Source organism: Aplidium turbinatum, chromosome 9 (genome assembly GCF_918807975.1).
Source record: "Aplidium turbinatum chromosome 9, kaAplTurb1.1, whole genome shotgun sequence".
Taxonomy (NCBI): domain Eukaryota; kingdom Metazoa; phylum Chordata; class Ascidiacea; order Aplousobranchia; family Polyclinidae; genus Aplidium; species Aplidium turbinatum.
Genome location: NC_137480.1, coordinates 14,642,125 through 14,665,669, shown reverse-complemented (window position 1 = coordinate 14,665,669; position 23,545 = coordinate 14,642,125). Strand labels below are relative to the sequence as shown.

Here is a 23,545-nt window from a genome sequence, read left to right as displayed (position 1 = left end):
CAATCGGACTAGTACTGCAACATTTCTACTAGTCCGCGCAAATTTTCAGTAGCCATTGGCTAGCGGACTAGCGTTAAGATCGAACCCTGAGAAAGGCCATCTGCTCTATTGCTTCATTCGAATGCTATTGCATTCAAGCTTAATGCTAGAAGTTTTACATAATTGCAGAAGATTAAAACCACTGACACCAACCGCTTTAAACTGCTATTGCTGTCAGTATTAGAGGCCACAAGTTGTAAGTTGGGTAAGCTACCTAGTTTGCAGTAAATCCATGTGCACTTTTTTGTGATTTTGCACTTTGCAGCAACAGAGGTTTTCTCTTGACTGAAATTGTGTTGTAGAAATGTATAGGCTGTACAAATTTTAGTGAAATCAGACAGAGTATAAATGGATAAACAAAATGACAAAAGTAATGAAACGCGTGCTAGATGTTCTGACTAATAATTCTTCTGCACCTGTGCTGAAATCTTCTTCAGGACATTCAGGCAGCAAGAAGAAAGAGCCTGAGTTTTGGGAAAACTTGACAGAAAATCAATTTCAACCATGCAAGGTATACCTACACTTCTAAGTTTTATTTATTGTTTTTGCCAAGTTTGAAACCGAAATGTTTTAAGATTTATTTGTTGTAGGCATTCATAATAATACCGTATATTAGATGTTGTAAGCACCCAGGTGCTTTTTATCTTTCTGATATGCATAATGTAGTTGCTGTTGAATTAGGTTAACAGCAACATTTTCATAACTAATAAATGTTCGCCCCTATAGCTCAGTTGCATAGCGTGTGACTTTGTGAACGAAGAAGCTTCAAGATCAAGCGGCGCTGGTTTGACGCTCAGGGTTTGCGCTTGAGCAGCACATTCTAAGGACTGCTCTTAATTCAGCGGCACCTAATAGATGGAATAATTCCCCGGCAACCAGGCTTCAACAATCAGAAATTTCACTCTGTCAATCTCGGTAACCGGCCCTGCGTCAAAAGCCTCTACAAGTATGCGAAGCTACCAGACTTAACCTATCAAGGCTTTGCCAGTCCAAGGATAAAGATTCAAAACCAACCAACCAAATTTATAGCTGAATGTATAATGAAAATACGTATATAATGATAACATTCCAAGAATAAATTGTATTAAATGTATAACTATTGTTTGTTTCATATGGAGGAATTAATTTTCAGGTGGTATCACAGTTATGTTTGAAATGGGCGATGTGAATACTGTTGTAAATAATTTGTGACAAATGTTAATCTGTTGATACCAGATATTAGATTTTTGCTAATATCGGTACAAAACTTTAGTCACAAAAGTAAGCTTGAATTAATGTACAAGTTAAGAGAAATTTGACACATTTATTCTTCAACAAGCTTATTGGTAACCATAAAAAAAAATTGGTGTGGTGAATTAGTTGCAGACACATTACACAATTACACAGTAAAAAGTACAAAAAAATACAGATATATATTTTTGTTTGGAAAAATCTCACTTTGTAGAAAGTTGAGATGTCCAATCGTCCGTTGTTCATAAAATTCATGTTTGTGAATATCAGTTGAAAATGTTTGATTCAACATTATGAAACATTTATATAATTTGTACAAATGAAATCGGTTATGTGCATTTTGCTTAAACATATCCGCCCCGATAGCTCAATTGGTTAGCGCGTCACTTCTGGAACGAAGAAGCTTCAAGATCAAGCGGCGCTGGTTCGACTCTCGGGGTGTGCGCTTGAGCAACGCACGTTAAGGACTGCTCTCCATTCAGTGGCATCTAATGGATGGAATAGTTCCCCGGCAACAAGACTTCAACAATCGGAAACTTCACTCTGTCAATCTCGGTGACCGGGCCTGCGTCAGTGATTCAAAGCCTCTACAAGTATGCGAAACTGCCAGGATTAAGCTCTGCAAGAAGCTTTCCCAGTCCGAGGATAAAGATTCAATCAATCATATCAATCGTTTTATTGTGTTCAAATTTGAAATCCCTAACCAAATCTCATCTAATGTTAAGTAAATCTATTGGTTTAGCGTATCCCACTTAAAGGAATGTATCTGATAATATCTAGATAATAATAATCCCTAACTGGAACTTAGGGAAATAAGATAATCCCTAACCAAATCAGCATTTGCTTCTCGTTTACATACTTTATTTAGTTAATGGTATCATTGTGCTACAAAGATCTAATCTTTATGAGCTGGACTTCTTTAAGGCGAAAGAACAAATAAGGAAATAATTACACTGCTATAAATGTAAAAATAGCATGCTTGAAACAAAGATGCAGGCGGTCAAAGTTCGTCTTGTGACGTCACAGATATCATTTTAGATAAAAGGAGTCTGACTGCTGCAGTTTCTGGAAAATGCTTTGATTGTGCAGTGTACACCCATTTGCTTGCACTGTGTTGTGTAACAAAGTACTACTAAATTCCTTTGAGTATAAGTAGACTTGCAAATAGTTGTAGGATTAAACCACATCTGGTTTTTTTTTGATCATTTATCGCTCATTGACCGATTTTTTAGCAAAATGTCCAAAAAAATATAGTAAATTTGGTCAAAATGTCCGAAAAAATACATAGTCAATTCAGTCAAAATATCCGAAAATTTTTTGGTTTGTATCAGCTACGGTACTTGATGACCAAAATGAATAAAAAATGACCAAATTTTTTCAAGTCATTTCGGACAATTGACTGAAAAGGCTCAGCAAAAAAAAACCCAGAGCCACACTGTTGTGAAGCCCAATACAACCGAGTTAGCACATGCACATTTCCAACGATAACGTCTGATCACAATGAACCTCTTGAGCAAATTGGTTGAATGTATCAATAGGATAATAATCGTATCAAACCATCTGGCTAATGGCTGATACGATTAACCGATTTCGACTGTGTTACAGTAAGTTATTTGTTTGCCATTGTTTTTAAATATATAACTCTCAATGTGGCAATTGAAGCTTGTCAGATGAAGAACAATGAAGTACATCAATGACACAAATTAACTTAGGTGTTACAATTAAAACTCAGCAGTATCTAATATCGTTAATTAATAAATCAAAGAATCTATATGTCTGTTTGCATTGTTATTCAGTTATGTCTTGAATTTGAGATTGTACATACATATTGCTTTGTGTTGCAAACTGACAACCTTTCTGTAAAGCAATTGGTAAAAAGTAGCCTAACAATTGCAGTTTACTTGCTCGGTGGCTTAGTTGTTACAGTGCTAACCTCTGAATCAATAGACATGGACTTCCTGTCAAGAAGACTTTTTTAAGGTGGTGCTATGACCCACTGACTACTTAGCAATCAGTGAAAGAATGGTTTTGGGGTAATACTAATAATCAGAATGGCCTTTTTCGGTGAGTCCGATTCGGTGAGTCCGATCTCTATTCGGTGATTTTTTCAATTTTTTTAAAAATTATTGGGTACCGTAGCCTAATTATCATTGCCGTTTTAGGGTTAGAGGTTAGGAACTCACCGAATCGGACTCACCGAATCGAACTCACCAAATAGTAGCAGACCCACTAATAATGTACTCAACTGCACCTTTATATGACTTCACTGATGCTGTCTGCATTGTAAAATACTGAGTCCAATACATATCTTGCACAATATTGCTTTAAAACACACGTCATGATTATAAAGTAACAAATCAGACTTCAGAGTAAAACAATTGCAGCTGTTAAAATAATTGAGCAATGCAGATTAGTAGAGCAGATCATGTATCACACAAAATATTAACTTATTGATTGGAATGATAAATGTAATTCTTGAGATATGTCGAGCTAAAATGAATATTGTTTTCCCATAGGCAGTGTCCATGTTATCTTCATGGTTGTTGCAACAAAATGACCTGACTCGACCATAATGCAAGCTAAAGTGCTAACTAATAACTTTGAACTGTTTTGGGAAATATTACACAGTATATACAAGTCTTTGTAATGTAGAAAGCAGAAAAAAAACTTTGTTTCTGCTTTGATGTATTTATTATAGGCAATATTGCTGAAATGATACATATGACCATGTCTTGCAGATCGTTCGTCATGGTTTTCCAAACAAACCTTCCGCACTTGCATACGATCCGGTGCAAAAACTGCTTGCAATTGGATGCAATTCTGGCTGTATTCGAATGTAAGAAAATCCACTAAGCTAGCAACTTAGCATTTAGTTTGGTTGGAATTTTTCTTAAACTTATACACCATTGTTGATGACTAATCTTTCTTTGTTTGTCTTTAAAATTAAAAAAATATGTTGTAAGTTGTCTGTATCACATTGTTTCAACATTGCTAATTGCATTGCACACAGTATATAACCAAGATTCAATCGTATTTGTCAAACTTTGTACGATTGCGCATTTAGTAGTAACATTCTTAAGTTCAATGAACTGAACTCATGTAGTTCAATTGATTGTGTTGTTTAAACAATTTGAAAGATACTGTTGCAAGGGGAGCTTTGAAAAACTGAAATAAATATATAATGCTATGTTTAGGAAATATATATCATTTTCGACACTCGTTCTATTTCTGCGAAACAATGTCACTTTTTTCTTACTAGTCCAGTAATGAAGGATAACTGCAAAGCACATTTAGTCTGTCATAGTTATCGCTTTTGTTTTTAAATAACAAGCAATAAAATGTTATGCTTTAAAAATGTTTATACAAATATTGTGGTGTGAAGCATTGGGTTTGTAAATTTTTTCATCAATGAGATTACTGTATTTCTTCACTTAGAATTGAAGTAAATGGCTTGGACTTACATTTTTTGTTCATGCAATTATGTCAGTGTGGAAAAATTTTAATCTCAGTGGTAATTATTGTTATCAACTTGTATTTACTGAACAGCTTGGGTCAACCCGGTGTAGATTGCTACATCACTCACGATACTGATTATTCTGTCATTCAGCTTCAGTTTTTGGCAAATCAGGTAAGATATTTCAACAGACAAAGTAATTCTGCCAATATTGTTCAAAATAGAATCAATATGGCCGTGGATTCGTGGAATAAGACAATTCGTGAAAAGTAATTCATGCCTTCGAGAAGGAACGTTCATAAGTTTGCATTGTGTTATAAATGACAATCGGAAAATACCGCTAGTTTTATCGGCCTAGACTCCTTGTAAAAACGTCCAAGATACTGTCACTTCATTTGGATAATTGTGTACTCAGCTATCTTGCGACATGTACCAACCTCTAAAATGTCATCTGTTGTAATTTTTCTTGCAAACTTACCTTTGGGCTTATTTATATAACTTCACCTTTTGGCTACTTTTTCTAACTGGGTATGTTTGATCAACATTAATTGCATGCTTTTAGGGTGCACTTGTATCTGTCTGTGCTGACGATACAATTCATCTATGGAATCTTCGTCAGACGAAACCAGCAATTTTGCATTCTTTAAAGTTCAAAAAAGAAAGGTATCGAGGTTTAGCTATTTGTGATAAAATACTTGTTGCATTGTTGCAAAGGATTTTCGTGTTTTTAGTGCATCAACATACTGTAGGTTGGCCAACGAAAAAACAGATTGTGATGTGGAACATTAAACAATGAATAAGCTGCAAGTCCAGAAGCAACTCAATCAATTAAACAATGAATTCTGACTCATTTTTTACATTGTTTCTAATTTAATTTTTTTTGTATGTGATTGAAATATCCTAAATGTTTCAGGATAACATATTGTGATATACCTCATCAAAGCAACTGGATGTATGTTGGAACAGAGAAGGGCAATATCCACTTGTGTAACGTTGAAACATTCACTCTTTCAGGCTATTCAATCAGCTGGAACAAAGCTATTGAACTGTACGTATAGTGTTGTGCAGCGTTGAATAAACTAGCCTTCAGCAAATGAAAAAAATCCTGACATGTTTAAATACCTTATTTCTGCTGAGTAAACATCTTGATGAAACTCAGCTATCAGTTAAAACAGGTCCGCCAATACAGTAATTTCTCTTTTAAAGCACAGCTCCGTAACTAGAAAGTGAACTTCTGAAAAAATTGTATTGGTGTAGGCTACAATAGAATATTTCAAGATTTTGAGTCATCGTATAATTTTATCTTTCCAGATCACAGAAGTCTCACCCTGGTCACATTGTTACCGTATCTGAGAACCCTGTCGACGAAAACAAACTGCTTATTTCTTTTAGTTCTGGTTTCGTAGTTTTGTGGGATTTAAAGAATAAAAGCCCGGATCATCGATACCATTGCTCGCATGTAGGTGATGTCTGTTGTGTCATTTTATATTTGGTTTATGTCACCTTTGTGTTGTTCTTGTTTTTAATAACTGAACACTTGATTGATTTCTTGCTTATACAACCTCTTCTGTATGCTATGGTGTACAATTAACTAGCAATAGATATAATTATAAAAAGTAATATTTTAAAATTTGTGTGATCAGCGATTTCTTATTTTCTCTAATTTACCAACACTGGATGTTTTTTTTTTATTTTTAAAGGCATTTTTTAATTCTTGTGCTTATGAGGTAAATCCAAAACCATTTCATTTACGTTTAATCATCTGCAGAGCATTCGGCACACGTGTTGGCACTTTGAGGGCAAACAATTCATGTGTTGCCACAGCAATGGCAGCTTGACAATATGGAATTGCAGGAATAGCGCTAATCCCCAGCAAGAACAACGGCCACATGGTGGGTAGCACCTTACGTACCGAGCTTCTTAATTTTTTATTCTATTGATTTTTTGCGTGTTTGATTTAATTCCGTCTTGGAAAGGCACTCTACTGGTTAAAGGTAGTGATCTAGTGGTTACGTGCTGCTTGCACTGTAGATCTTCAAAACAATAGTCGTCTGAATGTCATATTTTGACTGCACTGGTTGTTTTTATTGAGAAATTCTCTGTCGACTTCTGTTTCTTAACATAGGTAGTTTGTACATAACTGTTTGGATAGTCACAAATGTTTTAATTCTTTTTCCAATATTGAATTTAAAGTGATTTTCAACGTCATGTATCCGAAATGAACATACTTTCACTAGTGCAGTTGTTTAATACTAAAATTTTTGTACTCAAGGGTTAATCTGAGATAAACAAACAATCCTACCTTTTATTCAAGCTCTAGCTGGTAGATGTTTTGCTTTGTCTTTGAAACCGAGTATCTTTCTAACTTTTTTAACGTTTCTTATGTTATGCATCCAACATCAAGTCGTATAATTGCCAAAGTTCGTTTGCATTTCAGCGAAAAATAATGATGACGCTTGCCATCCTATGGACAAGGTTGCATGGTTATCTTGCAGAAATACGTAAGTAATTTCAGACACCTTTTGTGATGCGGTCAATTTTAATGTTGTAACTGTTAATTTAACATTGTAGTATCGAAGTGACCAAGCTGTTTCGTTAATGAAGATTGTTTATTTTCATATGTCAGAAAAAGAAAAAAAACTTCCTTATGTATGTCCAGTTCTTTGCAGACATCCAAAAATGCAAATAATTCCTTATTTGATTGAAAAGCACCAGCACTGCTCGTTTTTCTAATGTAGAACAAAGTAAACGACCACAAGATGCGGTAAATTCTTATGCATCAACTTAATTTCTGCAGAGATCCATTTATTGTATTTTCTGGAGGCTTTTCACGTAGCATGCCAACTAGACCCAGCATAACTGTGATGAAAGGCAAATCAACTACAATCCTCGAAGTCGATCACAGCATTGTCGACTTTCAAGCCATCACAGCAACACCGTGGCCCACAGGTGCGTTAATTTTCCGATGTTATGTCGATGCAAGCGCGTTTGACGTCTTTTTTAACGTTGGCTAACTTTAGATTTTCAAGATCCCACTGCGCTTGCGATACTCACTGAAAGAGAGCTTGTCGTTATTGATCTTGAGGTTCCAGGCTATCCTTCTATCGAGCTCGGTCACGCCATGGATATTCACGATTCACCAGTCACTTGCCTCAAGTATATTCCTGACCCAGACACCGACTTGATACCTGGCTTGTATCAAGTTGCAGCGTCAAAGGTGCACAGAGACGAAGGAACCAAAAAGGTATAATTATGGTTACAGTTATTACTACTTTTATTTTTTTAGAAGACAGTGACGTTTTGATGACGAAATGAATTTGATGGTGTTTTATTTTTTCATTTTATATATTTTTTTAGGAAAAATTTTTCATTCGAAATGCGTTGAGAATATGAGCGTATTAATGAACCATGTCACTTTTAAACTACTATCTTAGATAATCAGAGATACGTATAAGTCACATGAAAGCCATCGCCAGCCTCCTATGCAGCAAAAATTTAAGTTCCTTTTTGTTCTTCTCAATGCAGGAGTGGCCAATCACCGGCGGCGAATGGAGCGTGGATGATTGTGACGGAGTTCCGGAAATCTTCGTCACCTGCCACGCAGATGGATCTTTAAGGTTCTGGGACGCTTCTGCAGGTGCGGTTGTGTTCTAATTTTCCACTACCTTCCATACACCCACCCCTTGTGAAAGAATCTGCATAATGTCATCATTAGTCACAGAACACAAGTTGTCCTGTTTTTCTTGGCTTATAGTCGCGACGGGTACTTGCCAGCAAATCATTGTTTCAAAACGCTCAAGAGTATCCAACAGAACAGCACCCACACTGAACATTTATGTATAATTTAGAGACTAAGATCTAAATTCTATCAGGTTTTGCTGTTGACACTCTCCAGGCAGCCAAATAGGTTCCAATACCAATATGCTCATCATCATCATCGGGTATTCTTTTTAAACGTGCATGTTGTGCCAGGCATTTCTATACTGGTAGGTCCCACTCCAGATGACTGGCTAGTACATAAATTTACAAGGGAAAGTTAATAATCTCTGAAGGATTTCAAGAATGCCTTTTAATTGTTTTGATGAGAACAAGCAGCTCGGTTGATCCACCTTTATCTTGGCTTTATTCAAGGTCGTTGCTTTTCGTAAAGACGTTGCAGCACTGAGAAGTTGTTTGGGCGTCTGGCTAGTTAATTAGTAACCAATGCAAAGAGCAGTGAATATCGGTGATTTTTTTGATGCTTATAGGGCGGGGTGTGAGCAAACACGGGCTAACGACACATTATTGCCTTCTAGTTTTCCTGAAAGCCATCTACAAATTAAGGACGAAAAAGCTGTTCAGAAAAGACGACGATTGCGACAATGACGAAGATGACCCATTTCAAATCACTCACATGTTTCTCTGCCCCGAAAGTCGAACTCTTGCTGTTGTTAATGTCAGTTGCGTTGTCATCTTGTACAAACTCGTCACCCAAGAAACTCAGTCAGAGATCCCGGTAAGTCATTTTGCAATGATGTTTTTGCTTTACATCTGTCGTGTCCTTGTTGCAAAAGGGACCATTTTATATCGTTTCAACGTTTGAAACGACCCAAATATGGCAAACTTGGCTCACTGAGGTTGTTTTTACGTTATAATATATTTATGCGGTGGAAATACACCTGGTAGAGTTGACAGCGGAGTTCATCATCATCATAATCCATCATCGGTTTGTTCCCCACTAGTGGAGGTGGTTCAAGGTGTTCAAGGTGTTCAAGGAGTTCAAGGTGTAATTTTGGTTCAAGGTGTAATTTTGGATCAGGGCCTGGAAACTTGAAGAAACCACTGCGCATATATTGAATTTTTCTGAGACGTGTTTTGATTTGGGGTCCGAGAATCTTATTGATCAATAACAGCCCTCAGTACACCATCGCTTTACATCCGTGTAAATACTACGGACGATACCATGTTGGATTGTTGGTGCACACAAACTCTTGGTGTATTTTTGGGCAAGATCGTTGAGCAGCCGTTTAATGAATTTCTTTGCACTGTTAATCTGTTATAATCCCGGAATCGTGTTTGTTGTAACAAGTCGTGAAATCATGTATTCTTATCTGCACACCTTTAAAGCCATACACTGCAAGATCAAGGATATTTTATAAGCTCTTAATTATGCCGAACGATAAGGGCGATTTACTGTTTGTGCAATTTTTCATTACTTCAACCTTTTTGTGGACACTTTGCTGTTACACGTAACTGTAAAGTTTGCACCTGCTTATTAGCAGACGATCGAAAACATCGTGATAAAGTAATATCTTCTGGTTCGGTTAGTTGTCCTGATAGTAGGTTGTAAATTCTTTTGTCTGTCATTTAATGTTCTGGCTGTCGGTGGCTATTTACACACCGTTGTAACCTCTTAACCTAACACTTGTTTGTCTACTTTCTTATAAGAATTTACAGATTCTGAATCTGTGTGTTTGAAAATGATAGCAAAATTTAATAAAAATGTTAGCACAGAAGGCAATTAAATTGCTGTGTGTACACTGTAAGGCCCAATAATTTATTGAAATCTTGTCTCAAAAGTAACTATTCCGTTTTATACGCGTTGTAACCTATGATATGTAGGGCAATACCGCTTGACTGCCATTTCTGATATCCTTAGGAAACTGACAACTTATGTCAACAGCAATTTTGGAACCAATTTCTTTGCCTTTTTTATTATTCCGTTTTCCTTAATAAAGTTTCGTTATTGTCACCGTCCTTGATGCATCTGTTTCTCATAACCTTGTCCCAGACTACAAATTAAAGTAAACAATGGTTGATTTGCTGTCTAGGGTGGTGCAACTGCATGTGTGTTTAATTTCCCGAGGGAATTCGGTTTGCTTGATGCAAAATCTGTTTAAAGTTCCCATTTCCAGTGCCTGAGCATTTTCCACGTGAACGAGTCTCACAGCTCAACTGAGAATCTCACTCGCTCGAGCAACGGGCAGGTAGCGACGCAGACGACAAACTCGAGTCACGCCGAGGCCAAAGATGAATCCGGCCAACATTCTGAGCCCGACACTGATAAAACGGTATTTTGTTTGTTTATGTTAAGATTAAATATTTAATTGTACCTTTAAATTATTTATATCGATTAGCTTGCCAAGTGTCGGAGAGCCATGTGACGGCAACGGAATATTTAAACACGTAAAACCAATGTGGTAGCGTACGGTATCATTCTTTTGGGGCTTTGTTGCTCGTTCGTATTGTGTTGGGTTTGCTAGCGATGTGAATTTTACTAAATGGTTGGTATAATACAATCGTCGTTCGGAATCAAAGGAAGATGGATTCCTACGTTTTTATTGTCATTGAGCTTTGGGAATTAAATCATGTGGTTCACAGCATGGCAACCCGAATTTTTTTTAAATTTGCCAGGAAACGGACAAACCGCAAGACGCGGAAACCAAGCGAGAAAGCAACGGATCGTCCCCATCCTGTCCCCAACCAACATCGCTGCTGAAGTGTGTGACTGTTCTTCATTACTTTTTTTTCAAAAGAAAGAATTTTTTTTAAAGCAGTTGTGTTCTCTTCGATGGATCAGGGCTCACTAAATAGATAACTTCACAATATCCGCTTTAAACTGACAAAGCCTTGATAGGTTATTCCTGGTAATTTCGCGTGCTTCTATAGGCTTTTGACACGGGGCCTGTTACCAAGATTGGTAGAGTGATATTTTCCGATTGTTAGTATGTTGTTGCCGGGGAATTATTCCATTCACTACTTGCCGCTGAATGGAGAGCAGTCCTGAAATGCGTTGCTCAAGCGCACACTCTGAGAGCCGAACCAGCGCGTATCCACTGAGCTTGCGGGGCGGTCAGATGCTATGCTCAAGGATGTTTATGTTTTATTTTCATTACATTGTTGATTGTTTTGGCAGAGTGAAGAGCGGTCCAGTACGGCAAAGTCCTGGTTTTCAAGCCGAGCTCGTGTGTTTGATGTTGGGAACCGATGTGGAACCGCCGTCGCACATCACATTCCTGTCAATGAATACATCGTATCAACTGTAAGTGATTTGTAGATTCCTCCCCCCCGACTTGGCGTTACTGCAATGTCAAGAGAACGATCCTAAATATGAACGCTGTTTTTGGTGGTGGACATCACAGTTTGTCAAAAGTGGATTATTGTAATATTTTTCTATCCTGTCTGGCCGTAGACAGCACTTTGTGAAAACAACTGTTTTCTGGAGTAATGTAGTCGACTAGTCGTGCGTGATCTACATTTGGTGCATATTTGTTGTTCACGTGCGGAACTACTTTTTTCTACTGAACTTCCAAAAAATTATGATGGTGCATCTTCTGTTGGTCTGTTGATGAGACTAATAACGTTATTCGTCCCATCTACATACGTCGCCTTTGCAGTGATGGTAGTTAAATGTAGGGATAGTGGAAGTTTTCGCCATAAGAACAATCAAAATTGAAATCCTAAAACTTTCAATCAGCTTTTTACACTGTGAACGTACATGCTTATTTAAAACCATGTTTTCTGAACAGAAAACGTTTCAATTATTCAACAGATCGTCTGCCTGTCTGTACAGTTATGTTTGTTACACTTGACTGGTTGATGTTTGTAATTGGTTTAATTGTCGCCTGTGTGCAGCATTACGCATTTGATTTCCATAACTTATCATCACCATGTGCTTGTTAAATGACATATGGTGCGGTTATCAATAGCATGATTCGAAGATAATGTTCATTAATGTATTAGCCATTAATGCGTTGCAATATGTTCAGTCCATGTTACTATGTCTTCATTAACATTATAGTAGCACAAAGTAGCTTAATAATATGTGCTCTTTCATACCGTATGGCGCTGTATCCGTCGCAGATATGCGTTGCTCCTCAGCGCTTTACAAAGCAGGCAATGTCAGTGCAGCCGTATAGAGGTGCAGGCGAATACATTGTTATTCTGACTCCTTATCTTTGCTGAGTGCCAAGCAGAAACAAGATTCAGTACTGCTTTTAAAAAGTCTCCGGTATGACCTGACAGGGCGTCGAACCCATGCCTATCGGTTCATAGGCTGACGCACTAACCACTAAATCATCCAAGCCTCTTAATTTTTCAATCATTGCTAGCTTATTTCGCGGTACTTTCTTCATTGGAAGGTTTTAATAAATTTCATCTCAACATCTAGCCGTATCCAACTCTAATATCGGTGCCTTGAAAAGATTTATTGATTTGACTTAACAAACCATCGGATTGAAAAATGAAGGCTAAAAATCTTAGAAATTCGTTTGTAAATGTAAATAGGCGTATGCTTTCCCGCTTGTCCACATTTTCTACTCTTATTGTATGAACCCAAGCGGGTATGTAAATATTTGTATGTATTAGGGTCAAGCTCATTTCATATTGAAATCTTTAGAGCAGGAACCCAGCTAGTAGGATTGGTCTTTTTTTCCTAACTAGACTAAACTTCTCCCAACCAAAATTGATCCTTTTCACATTGATTCGACATTTTTGGTATTTTGCATTTGGTACATTTTAAACATTTGCTTTACATTGATTTAGACCTATCAGTGTACAAAGAGAAAATTTTGCTCGTTAGAGAATTTCTTGCCCGAAATAAAAGGAAATCTCATTCCTTGGTATTAACACAAGCGGTTTGTGGCTTAGTGCTTAGTGGCAGTGTGTTGTCTCAGAATCAAGAGGTTTGGCGTTCGACTCCCAGTAAGTTGATTGCTTAATTACCTTTCTAAGCAGGAGGATGTTGGACTAATGCCAAAATGGATGAATTGCTGGATAAGGAATCATGCACAAACGCTTTCTCCAAATTACGCCACGCCATTTCAGACTAATATCTCACATTTTTCCCGTGCTTCAAGATACAAAATTTTGATATGAAATGCCTTTTTGCAACCGCTGTCTAAGTTACGCAAACTCTACGCCATGTTTGCATATAATTAACTTTTTAATATAAAGCGTCTCTGTATAAGATAGGAAATGTCAGAGTAATTTGTGAATTTCAATGAATATTTTAGGCGAAAAAAGCTTTGAGGTATTATCGGGTTTCGCCGTAGCCGAGTTGCTGTATAAGTTTAGTGCGTTCCAAAGCAAAAAGTTTTCGTCTATTTATTCTTACTTGACGTTGAAAGACGTTAGATGGATTGTGACGCAAATGTTAATTTTATTGATTAGATTAGCATTCGGTACGACGACTTCTCTTTGCATTGTGGACATGCTGCAGAAGACATGCTTGCTAAACATGAGTGCCGACGCCCTTTTGATGTCAATTGACAAGAGAATCCATCCTCGCAGTCCCAACAAACATAAATCAGGTTTTAAAGAACTTGTAAAAGTTTTGATTTTGCTCAATACGTTGTGCGTTTTACTAGCGGTGTGTCACTTCCATATCTTAAACAATAAATACATTGTCAGCGTTGTTTTTCTGTACAATGCAGCAGGCAAACTTCGAATAAATTTACCAGCCTCTCAAATTTCAGGACCCAATGAATCTGCACCATCTTCATTTTCGTTTGACCAAGCTGTACTGAAATCTCCCACAGGTAGGTGACGTCGTTGTTCATTAAATTCTCTACTATTGTTTTCTAAGCTATCTTGTGCATCTTTCTGAGATTCGCAGGCCATTTTGTTAATTTAACAAACAAAACAACCTGCCATAAGAAATATTAATTTTAGTGTGTTTTCGTCATGGATAGACAGGTATATCAACTACCGTTCGTATTTTCTCTATAAATGTTGATTTTTGGTAAACCAACAGTGGAAACTTGTCAAAACTAATTTCACCTTCATCGGGTTGTGCTCAAGTGAGCCGCTTGGACAGCGACGTGTGAACAGATTTCAACAACATCGCAGTCTGGCTGCGTTATATGTTTCATAATTGAATTGTGCTGTAGCCGGTGACAAGACGACATTCTTCTTCCATCAGTGTCGCGAAAACTTTTATTAAGTGAATCATAAGAATTTTTGACCCTGGGCTGAATAGTGAATAGCCTTAGTTTGATTTGAATTTGCAATAGTAGCAATTGACGAAAGGGTGGTTCAACTTGAATGTTATCTTTAGGTCAACGTTTTTTTAATTTGTTTGGTAAGGATAACCACCTTTGTCCCGATAAACATGTTTCAAATTTAGTACCAAGCACAAAAATATATGAATAGTATTTTTAAAATAACCTGGGTTTGTTTTGCTTTAAATAAGCTTGCAAGTCGTTTAGTTTGCTTATTTCTGCTCAACTAACACTTTCATCGTGTTTACTCCTCAATTGCGTTGTGTAGACAGACAGTATTTGCATTCTACAGTATGTGCCTAGCCAGCAAAATCCGGCTTTTTTACAGTGGTACAACGTCTGCAGACGTTGAATCAATGCAAAAAAAGGTTGGTTTTGTTAACTGGGTAAAGCTAAACGTGACGTCATCCATATGCATGGTGTGCCGTTGTTTGTTCAGTATTTTAATCGCAAGAAGTAAAAATAAATGATGAAATGTACACATTGGAACATATAATTTTAGTTTTTCTTCGTCAATGCTGTTTAATCTTTTCAGTTTTTGCTTTACAAATAGTTATTTGCCTGTCTTTTACAGCCAGCGGTTTGTTCCGGCACGTACATTATAACTGTACTTTTTGATGACGTACCTTGCTTAAATAGCAGTGTTGACTTAAAGTGTACATGGATCACTAAAGTACCACTTATAGTATCTGTTTGTACATCCAGTAGCTTAATACTACAAATCATGGGCGTATCCCATTTCTCTGGTCTTTTAAAATTCCACCCTCTGACAGCATCGGGTCTCTTGGCCTTCGTTTTAAAAATATAAGATACGATTTTGACCGCCAACTAATGTACTTTCGTCTGACAAAAGTGTTTTTACGTCGCTTTAACGTTCGGTGACGTACAAACAATCAGGTATCTTTAAACCTTTGTAGCATCTGTCTCTTAAAGACTTCGTTCAGTAGTGGAAAGCTGCAGTGGAATTTTGAAATCTGCCACCGAAACCAGTATCATATAGCTTTTGTACATCATAATTGAAATTTTGCAATTGATGTGTTTGATGCTTGTGCCGTTTTTGTTGATTCGTTTTGTGCTCAACTGACTTAGATGAAGGGCCCGAAGCAACCACAAGAGTTAGCGATGCGAAAGTAAAATGGGGAATGGTTGCTAAGAAATCACGACTGACCCGGAAAAGTATCGGCGATTACTTTGCAAAACCACTCTCCCCCCTCACCTTCCGAAGAACGAGTTTAAAGCCGAAGTCGGTACCGGTCAACTTGTGCTCGCAATCCCAAAAGGCTGAGTACTTATCAATGATATCCACTCCTGGAGTGATTTCTTCTCCTGAGGAAGAGATCAGTCCGGGAAGCTTCGAGGACAACGATGCTTTTCTTCTTTCTCCTCCAAAACCGACCACCATCACATTCCAGCTAGGAGAAGAGGATAATTGTGACGAAAAGGAAGACCAAGAAGGGAAACCTAAAACAGGTTATTGCTGGCCACACAGCACTCCACGCGTTTGCCACCCTGTGACATCACATCACCCACTTCAATCGAAACTGTTCATAAAATCAATACTGTTTTAATTATGTATGTGCAGCGTTTTATCAGATCAGGAAAAACGGCCGCTGTGCAACAACAGCATTGAAATAATTTTTCGCTTCAATTAAAACCAATGTCAACTTGTTTCTTGTTACGACCTGCTGATTTGATTCATCATCTGTAAGCTTTAATTATTTAACAGCATGGAAGTTTAATGCACAAAAATACTACGCAATATTCCATTTTAAAGCAGCTGCAAAGTTTGCTAAGCAAATTTTATATCGAATAATGCGCAATTCAAGTATAAAATAATCAGACATAAACAGAGACGAAAATGAAATTGCATTGTTGTTTATGGAATTGTTACTCAGACGCATGGTAATTATTTCTTTCCTTTTTCAGAGCTATGTAATGGCAATCAAAGTCAGCCCATTCAATCACCACATCATCTGACAACGAGCCAAAAGTCTCTTCAGCGAGAGCATTCGACCTCAAGTATGGGTAGTTCTTATCCTTTCCAACGAATTAAAAAACCCCCGCACAGAGTGTTTAAGAAAACCCAGTCGTTTAGCTTTGAAAAGAGCTTGGACAGTACCACAAGCGCGGATGGTAATGTATTGGAAACAAAATGTAGCTTGTACCGTCCATTGCTGCATGGCTTCTTGCCCTCATCAGCTTTCTTCAACAATTGCTTCGGTGTTTTTCTCACAATCCAGCTTGGTTGCAGGCAACGCGACGCTTTTGGTTGAGATGCTTGTTGTAGTGGGAGTTAAGTAGAATGTGAAATTAATGATCAAATACTTATGATTATGGCATGAGCTCTTTTACAAATTCACTTTTTCAATCTGTTTTAAGTTTAAAGCTTCATTTGGTGGTGAAATAATTGCCGTTCCCCGGGAAAAGTCTTAAAAACTTTACCAATTGAACAGTCTTTGGTAGCTTTATGCATTTTAAAAATATAACTGGGCTTTGATTTCTTGAGCCGAGATATTTGACAATGATTTGGTGTCGTTCGTACAGTAGAAGGTTATGCAACGTAGAGATTTGCACGGACTCTTGTTGTATTAGGTTTGTAGCAATAGTTGTAGTCTTTGTACTTTCCTACATGAGTAGCCTACTGCTCAAAGGAAAAATGTATATGGAAATACAAGTAAGCCACTCGTTGAAATTGTTCCTAGAAAAGGCATTATTCGCTTGGGCATCATTCTATGAAGAAAGTTACATAGTTTTTTCTGTTAATGGGCTACAGACACCTGTAACCTCAAACCGAAAGAAAGTGCTCTATGGTGCTTTAGCCGAGAGTATGTATTTATGTAGTTGTAGCCGAATTCACCAAAATCGTGATGTGTTTTTGCTTGAATATCATGCTTCAATTTGTGTTGATCAAAACTTGTAACGCTGATCGAGATTTTTCTTCAATGCTATTTCCACACAGTCTTGTGATATTGAGGTTTATGTTCGATGTTCTTGCAAAACCTCTCTTTTTGATTCATTTGCGGTGGTATGCCGGTAATTGCATTGATTGATGTCGCTGCTTATAAATAGTAATCACAACACTATTGATCCAATGCGAGGTTTGTCCACGTGTTACTAGGTTTTGTGCTATTTTGTATCGCATGATTTCAGGCAACAAATCAATAAGTTGTGTTTGACCTCAGTTTTATAAAATACTTCCTCTATTTTTAATAAAAACAAGGCTACAACAGAAGCGATCGCTTTTAAATTGTACCAACTACAATATAAAACGTAATGCATGATAAATTTCTTAGAATTTGAAGTAAGTTCAAAAAATATTTACTTTGTCTTGCTTTTAAGAGTGTCGCTTATGAAAAGGTTTTATTTCCCAATTCCCAGCTAACATTTTGTAGAACATTTGATCATGTTAACTGCGCCATTAAGCACCATCGGTGAGTTTTCGCTATTCTTAACCATGTCACTGGTGTGTGCAGACCCAGCCTTTAGCCGGGCATCGAGCTTCTCGGAGACTGAGCGCACAGCTCCCCGGGAGATTGTTACTTCCTTAACGTTTGCTCATACGTACACAAAGAAGAGTAAGTGTGAAGTTATTTGCATGATACCTTTGGTAGTTCAATTATATTGTCACTTGTTGTTCTCATAAGATCACATGCATTTCACTGTATACATGTCAAATGTCACTGCGAATTTTCACTGTATACATCTCAGTATCCAATGCTGCTTAGATTTCGTTTGATATTGCTGTCACAAAGCAATATACGTTTTGACCGTGCGCACTGCTCCATCTGACTGTGATCATATCAATAATACAAAGCTCTACTTTACAGATGACAATATGTCGTTGCCTTGCGTGTGGGTAGGAACAAGTGGTGGATATTTATTCAACGTTATGATAAGCATGCCAACTAACTGTGACCAACGTTCAACCCAGCTCATAGTGGCGTCACCAAGCGGTGAGTTTAATTGATTGATTGAAGTTTTATCCTCGGACTGGGAAAGCTTCTTTGAGAGCTTAATCCTGGAAGTTTCGCATTCTTTTAGAGGTTTTGAACCACTGATGCAGGCCCGGTGGCGGTCATCGAGATTGGCAGAGTGAAGTTTCCGATAGTTGTTGCCGGGGAATTATTTCATCCACTTGGTATCGCTAAATGGAGAGCATTTCTTAAAATGCATTGCTCAATAGAGTTGTCCCGAGAGCCGTACCAGCACCGCGTGATCTTGAAGTTTTTTTTCGTTCATGACGAATCGTTCAATTCGTTTGCTTTGAATATCTACGGAGCATGTCAATTTTATTGCTCTGAATTTGTTTTACAAGTGTCAGTGATTGCTTTTTGATGTGGCTATTAATTAATTCATTATTATTCATGCACTGTTTAAGTTGTGAAAGTGTGCTGTTGGCGAACAGCGTGACTGGGGTAACTTGTTACAGGAAGTTGAATGTTTATTTTCACAGCTGGACTACTTGAAAACACGGCTCAGTCTATCACTGTTGACAAGCTTGGAAATTTTATTGCACTTTCCTGCGAGATTGTATCAATAAAAAACATTCCTGGTTAACAAATCAAGCAGTAGGCAACAGATGCGGCCAAGACTTGTTGTGTTTGTGGTGCAGCTACGTTTGCACATTTCCTCGGTCGTTGATTCAATGGATTCTGCTATGAAACTAGCCTAACCAAAACATGTGAAAGACCAAACGATTTGTGTGTTTCAGGAACTGTCCTACAGATGAAAGGTGGCGTCATATTTTGTACTTTCCTCAACTCGGCCGGCCAACTCATATCAGCAGAAGCAGGGAACTGGAGAGAAAAGTGCAATACTGGGGTAGGAAAATGACTTGTTCCATCTGAACTACACATAAGAAACAGATTATCCAATCACAGTTCTAGATTATATATCTCTTATAATATTTTCACAGCGGTTTTTGTACGTTATTACAATCTCCATGGTTCATACATTTCAGTACACGGGTGGTCCCAGCATGAGAAGCGAGTCGCCTGACAAAGACGGACACAATCAAGCAATCGTCGACAAACAGTTCATGATCGTATGCTCGGAACGCCAAGCCAAGGTTTCCTTTTTTCATTTGCTTAATCGCAAAGTTCAAGATTTCGATATGTCGATGCAACTTGACCATGAAAATGAAGTGATAATGTAACAAGGATTTCTTCACAGGTGTTCACCCTCCCATCTCAAGTTTGCATGCATGTTGTATCGTTCAATACCGAGGTTGGACTCGTGGTAGAAGCAACTGTGGACTCCATTCACGGCGGAACCTTCCTCGCATGTTATACTTCCAATGGATATATCTTAGTATATGGATTGCCGAGGTTACTTTCAGTTTCATATTATCAAGACAGTTAACTCATTTGCGCTTTAGGTCGCATTTCATAGTCCACAAGTTTTTTACCATCACACAAACGCAGTTATTGACGAGTTGCTTTAAGACTGTGCGCTTTTATAAAAATTATGCTGTTTTATAGGTTTGAGACTTTCTTTTTTGTAATTTTTTCATTAGAATGTGTTTTATGTTTGTTTGAAAGACAAGTTATCTTGCAGCTTAAATCTCCTGATGGAAACCTCGTACCTTCCCGCCCAGAACGTGAAGATTCCAAACACTTTCTGCTTCGGGGTTAACGCGCTGGCCATCTACCTGGCTAGTCAAACTGAAATCCAAAGGATCAGTTACGCTATTGTAAGTCCAGGGTGGCAACACAAATGTTTCGTTCTGCTTTCGTTACTGATTTCGCTCCAAAGTGTAGGGTCTAAAGTTATAAAGGGTTGAGATAAAATGCTTATTTGTTGGCATGAGATGTATTTTGTTAGTGGCTCATGAAAGAAGTGATTTATTTCAGATATTCAAATAAGCATAGCATTCAAAACCGTGATTTGACATTGACGAAAATTTTTGATATCTGAAAGAAATGTTCCTGTTGTGATTATGGATTTGAACCAGCTTTTACCATAAAACTTTTTGTGTCGATGTTGTATAAGCGCTTGCACGTTTATTATAATGAAACAGCGGTAGTATTTTATTGAGAAATCACCGATACATTTGAGAAAAAATGAAACTTTGCATAACAAACTTATTGTGAATCTTGATTTATAGGAGACCTACGAAAGCATGCAGGAGGTGATCGGTCATCTTTTTATTCCACGCGAGTCTCCCGAACGGCCCAACCCTGGATTTTTCAAGGGCTTGTTTGGTGGCGGCCATGCAAGACTAGACAGAGAGGAGTTATGTAAGTATTGGATTATTGCTTGTTGGTCAGTAAAGTGTGATGGATGTACAACAAGTAGGACTGTTCGAACAAAGGTATTTTGTTTCGTTATAAAGTCGAAACGTTCAACAATGATTAATGATTTGTTCAGACTTGCGAGCGCTCAGCACAAACATATGTCGAAATATTTCGTTTCGGTTTAAAATTATTTGTCTTGATTTCATTTGGAATGAAAACATTCTCTAAAGTTTTTGTCATGTGCTGCAATGATTGACCTCTTTGTCTTGGTAGTGGTCCATTTACATTGCCGTTTGAACTTGGCGACGCTGAGGTTGTGACCCTGTGACGTATATCTCAGCAAACTTGTCGGCTTCATTGGTTTTACTTTCCTTGAAACCTTAGTAGGGTCTAGGCATCATAGAGCAATAATTTTTCATCATGATGCAATGTTTGAAGTTGGAGAAGGACAGAGTGGGAGAGCATCCAGAGGAGTGGCGCAGCACATCCCTGGCACTGGAGGTTCGAGTCTTGAAGGTCTGAGATCTACATCCGGAGGCATTGGAGCCGATATGCAGCGCTTGAAGATGCAAGCTCTGGAAAGAGGTGAAAAGTTGACTGAACTGGAAGAAAAAACTCAACGCATGCACGATTCAGCTTCGAAGTTCTCCTCTGATGCCCACGCGGTAAGTAGAGCCTTGTATGTGGTGCAATCCAGTATTTCTTCTCACGTTTACAGAACGTCAACATAAAAAGCAAACAACTGGAAATGGATTGCAATACTGCCACTACAGAATATTTTTCTTCGAACCAAACTTTGACTAAGTTGATACTACTTTAAAGGGGATTACCTGCAATGCTTTTTACTGGTAGTATTTCCACAGGCAACTAAGCACACGCGGTCTCAACTTGAATTACTGGCACAATTTTGTATTCCTAGTCTAAAAGTCGTTCTTATTACAGTTGATCTCTCTCTTTAGGTATCATAGCTGATGCAGCCCTCGATGTACAATGATGTTCCAGTTTGATCGATCTCGTGCTTCTTGCCAAATTTTAGTAGGGTTTTTGATAAGTGGTTGAAAATTGTGCAAAAATGTGAATCTTTGTGCTTACAGTTGATGCTGAAGTACAAAAACAAGAAATAGTGCAAGAAGTGAAGATAGTCACCACACGTGGTTGTAACCGCATGGCACTTCAAGGCAACACACAACAGTGCAATGACAGGACGTTGTGCAATTTACATTTATAATGATTAATGCAGGTGCTACCGATGCGAAAAATTTAAGATATTTTTCAGTAATTGCTGTGGTTTTATTTTGTCATGACAAGTGCAAATGACAAAAAGTTTTCGGTGCTACCACTACCATAGCGTGAGGTCTACCGACGTATGCCGCCTGGCCTGTCCATTCAAAAGGAAATAACTGAGGGTTTGGATTAGTGATAACATGATATTTTTGGTATTATATCCATGAGGGATGGATAATGCATGGGTAGACATCACGCTATAGTAGCACTGATTGTTTTAGATATGGTTTGAAACCAAAGTTCTAATTTTAACGCGAGATTCTTCTGTCGTCTGACACACGGTCATAACAAATCGAGATTTTACATTGTGAGGAGCAGTTCATTTTAGATGCAGTTTTCATTCTGCATTTCGCTTCATGAATGATGTAGTTCGACCAACATCAAAGCACACTGGCGGGAAGTACCCAGACACCAAAATCTGTCATTTTTACATTGTTTCAACGTCTGCAGATTAGTCTGGGTTGACATTGTGGTCCTCTGAAGACAAGTAGATCTATTTTAAAAGTTTACATTGTTTTTCTATTCGCTTGTAAAGTTGTTCGTCTTTTCATATATCTTCATTAATTAATTATCCCTTTGGTTCCACAATAGCATCACAAATACTGTTGCTCATGTTCTATCGCTGTCATATTGTGACCAATGCGCACTGCAATCATATCCGTCGATGACGTTTACGGTTCTCTTTGTAATTGTTCGTGACGACCACATTTGTTTATCGTAATCTGGTGTGAAATGAAAATGCTTGTTTCTTGTGTCTCATAAATAACGTACTTAAAGTATTTATGCAGTTGAAGACATATCACTGTATTTCAATCTTCAGATGCCTGATCACATCACTCTACTGTACCTATCTTTTGATTGGTCTACCTGAAAAATTTGTCATCTAAATATAAAGAAGAATAACATTCCATAAATCATGTCACATTTCTAACATGATATCACAGCGTTAGTTTTATAAAACGCTTTAACCGGTCATGCCTGGGACCTTATTTGACGCAGTGTTGTGTAAGGATGAGCTATTCCATGTCGAGTGAGCCTGCGAGTTCTAAGATGTATTATGACACGCACAATGCATGATCGGTGCTTGTTGTTTTGTAGTGTTTTGCTATCAGATCATTATATTCTTATTTGCACCAAGAACTTATGTACAGTGCTGCACATTTTCTTATTTATTAATGTTCATCATTGTAGCACTTTGGAAGTGTCTATTCCATTTTCAGAATTGCGCATTTTGGATGTCCGTAGACATAAATACAACGTGTTTTTCTGATTTGATTTGCACCGTTTCTTGTAATACAGTGAATACTTTTAACATTGCTTTC

The 23,545-nt window shown here is 37.7% G+C and overlaps 1 protein-coding gene across 2 annotated transcripts; it reads left to right on the top strand.

The window, feature by feature from the left end:
• Window positions 1–400: 400 nt before the first annotated feature.
• Window positions 401–23,498, top strand: LOC145777519 (syntaxin-binding protein 5-like). 2 transcript variants are annotated; one of them, XM_082588915.1, is made up of 28 exons: window positions 401–550; window positions 4,008–4,105; window positions 4,816–4,897; window positions 5,286–5,386; window positions 5,637–5,771; window positions 6,035–6,182; window positions 6,492–6,615; window positions 7,161–7,224; window positions 7,521–7,672; window positions 7,744–7,967; window positions 8,249–8,360; window positions 9,019–9,218; window positions 10,618–10,773; window positions 11,117–11,202; window positions 11,619–11,744; window positions 13,874–14,013; window positions 14,179–14,241; window positions 15,793–16,173; window positions 16,630–16,836; window positions 18,177–18,278; window positions 18,531–18,656; window positions 19,415–19,524; window positions 19,664–19,771; window positions 19,876–20,030; window positions 20,260–20,395; window positions 20,810–20,942; window positions 21,378–21,604; window positions 22,034–23,498. In XM_082588915.1, exons 1-28 carry the CDS (start codon window positions 401–403, stop codon window positions 22,061–22,063), a joined length of 3,876 nt encoding a protein of 1,291 aa, XP_082445041.1. In that variant the 3' UTR covers window positions 22,064–23,498. The 2 variants fall into 2 exon arrangements, with proteins under 2 accessions (XP_082445041.1, XP_082445042.1); XM_082588916.1 differs by lacking the exon at window positions 15,793–16,173.
• Window positions 23,499–23,545: the final 47 nt, after the last annotated feature.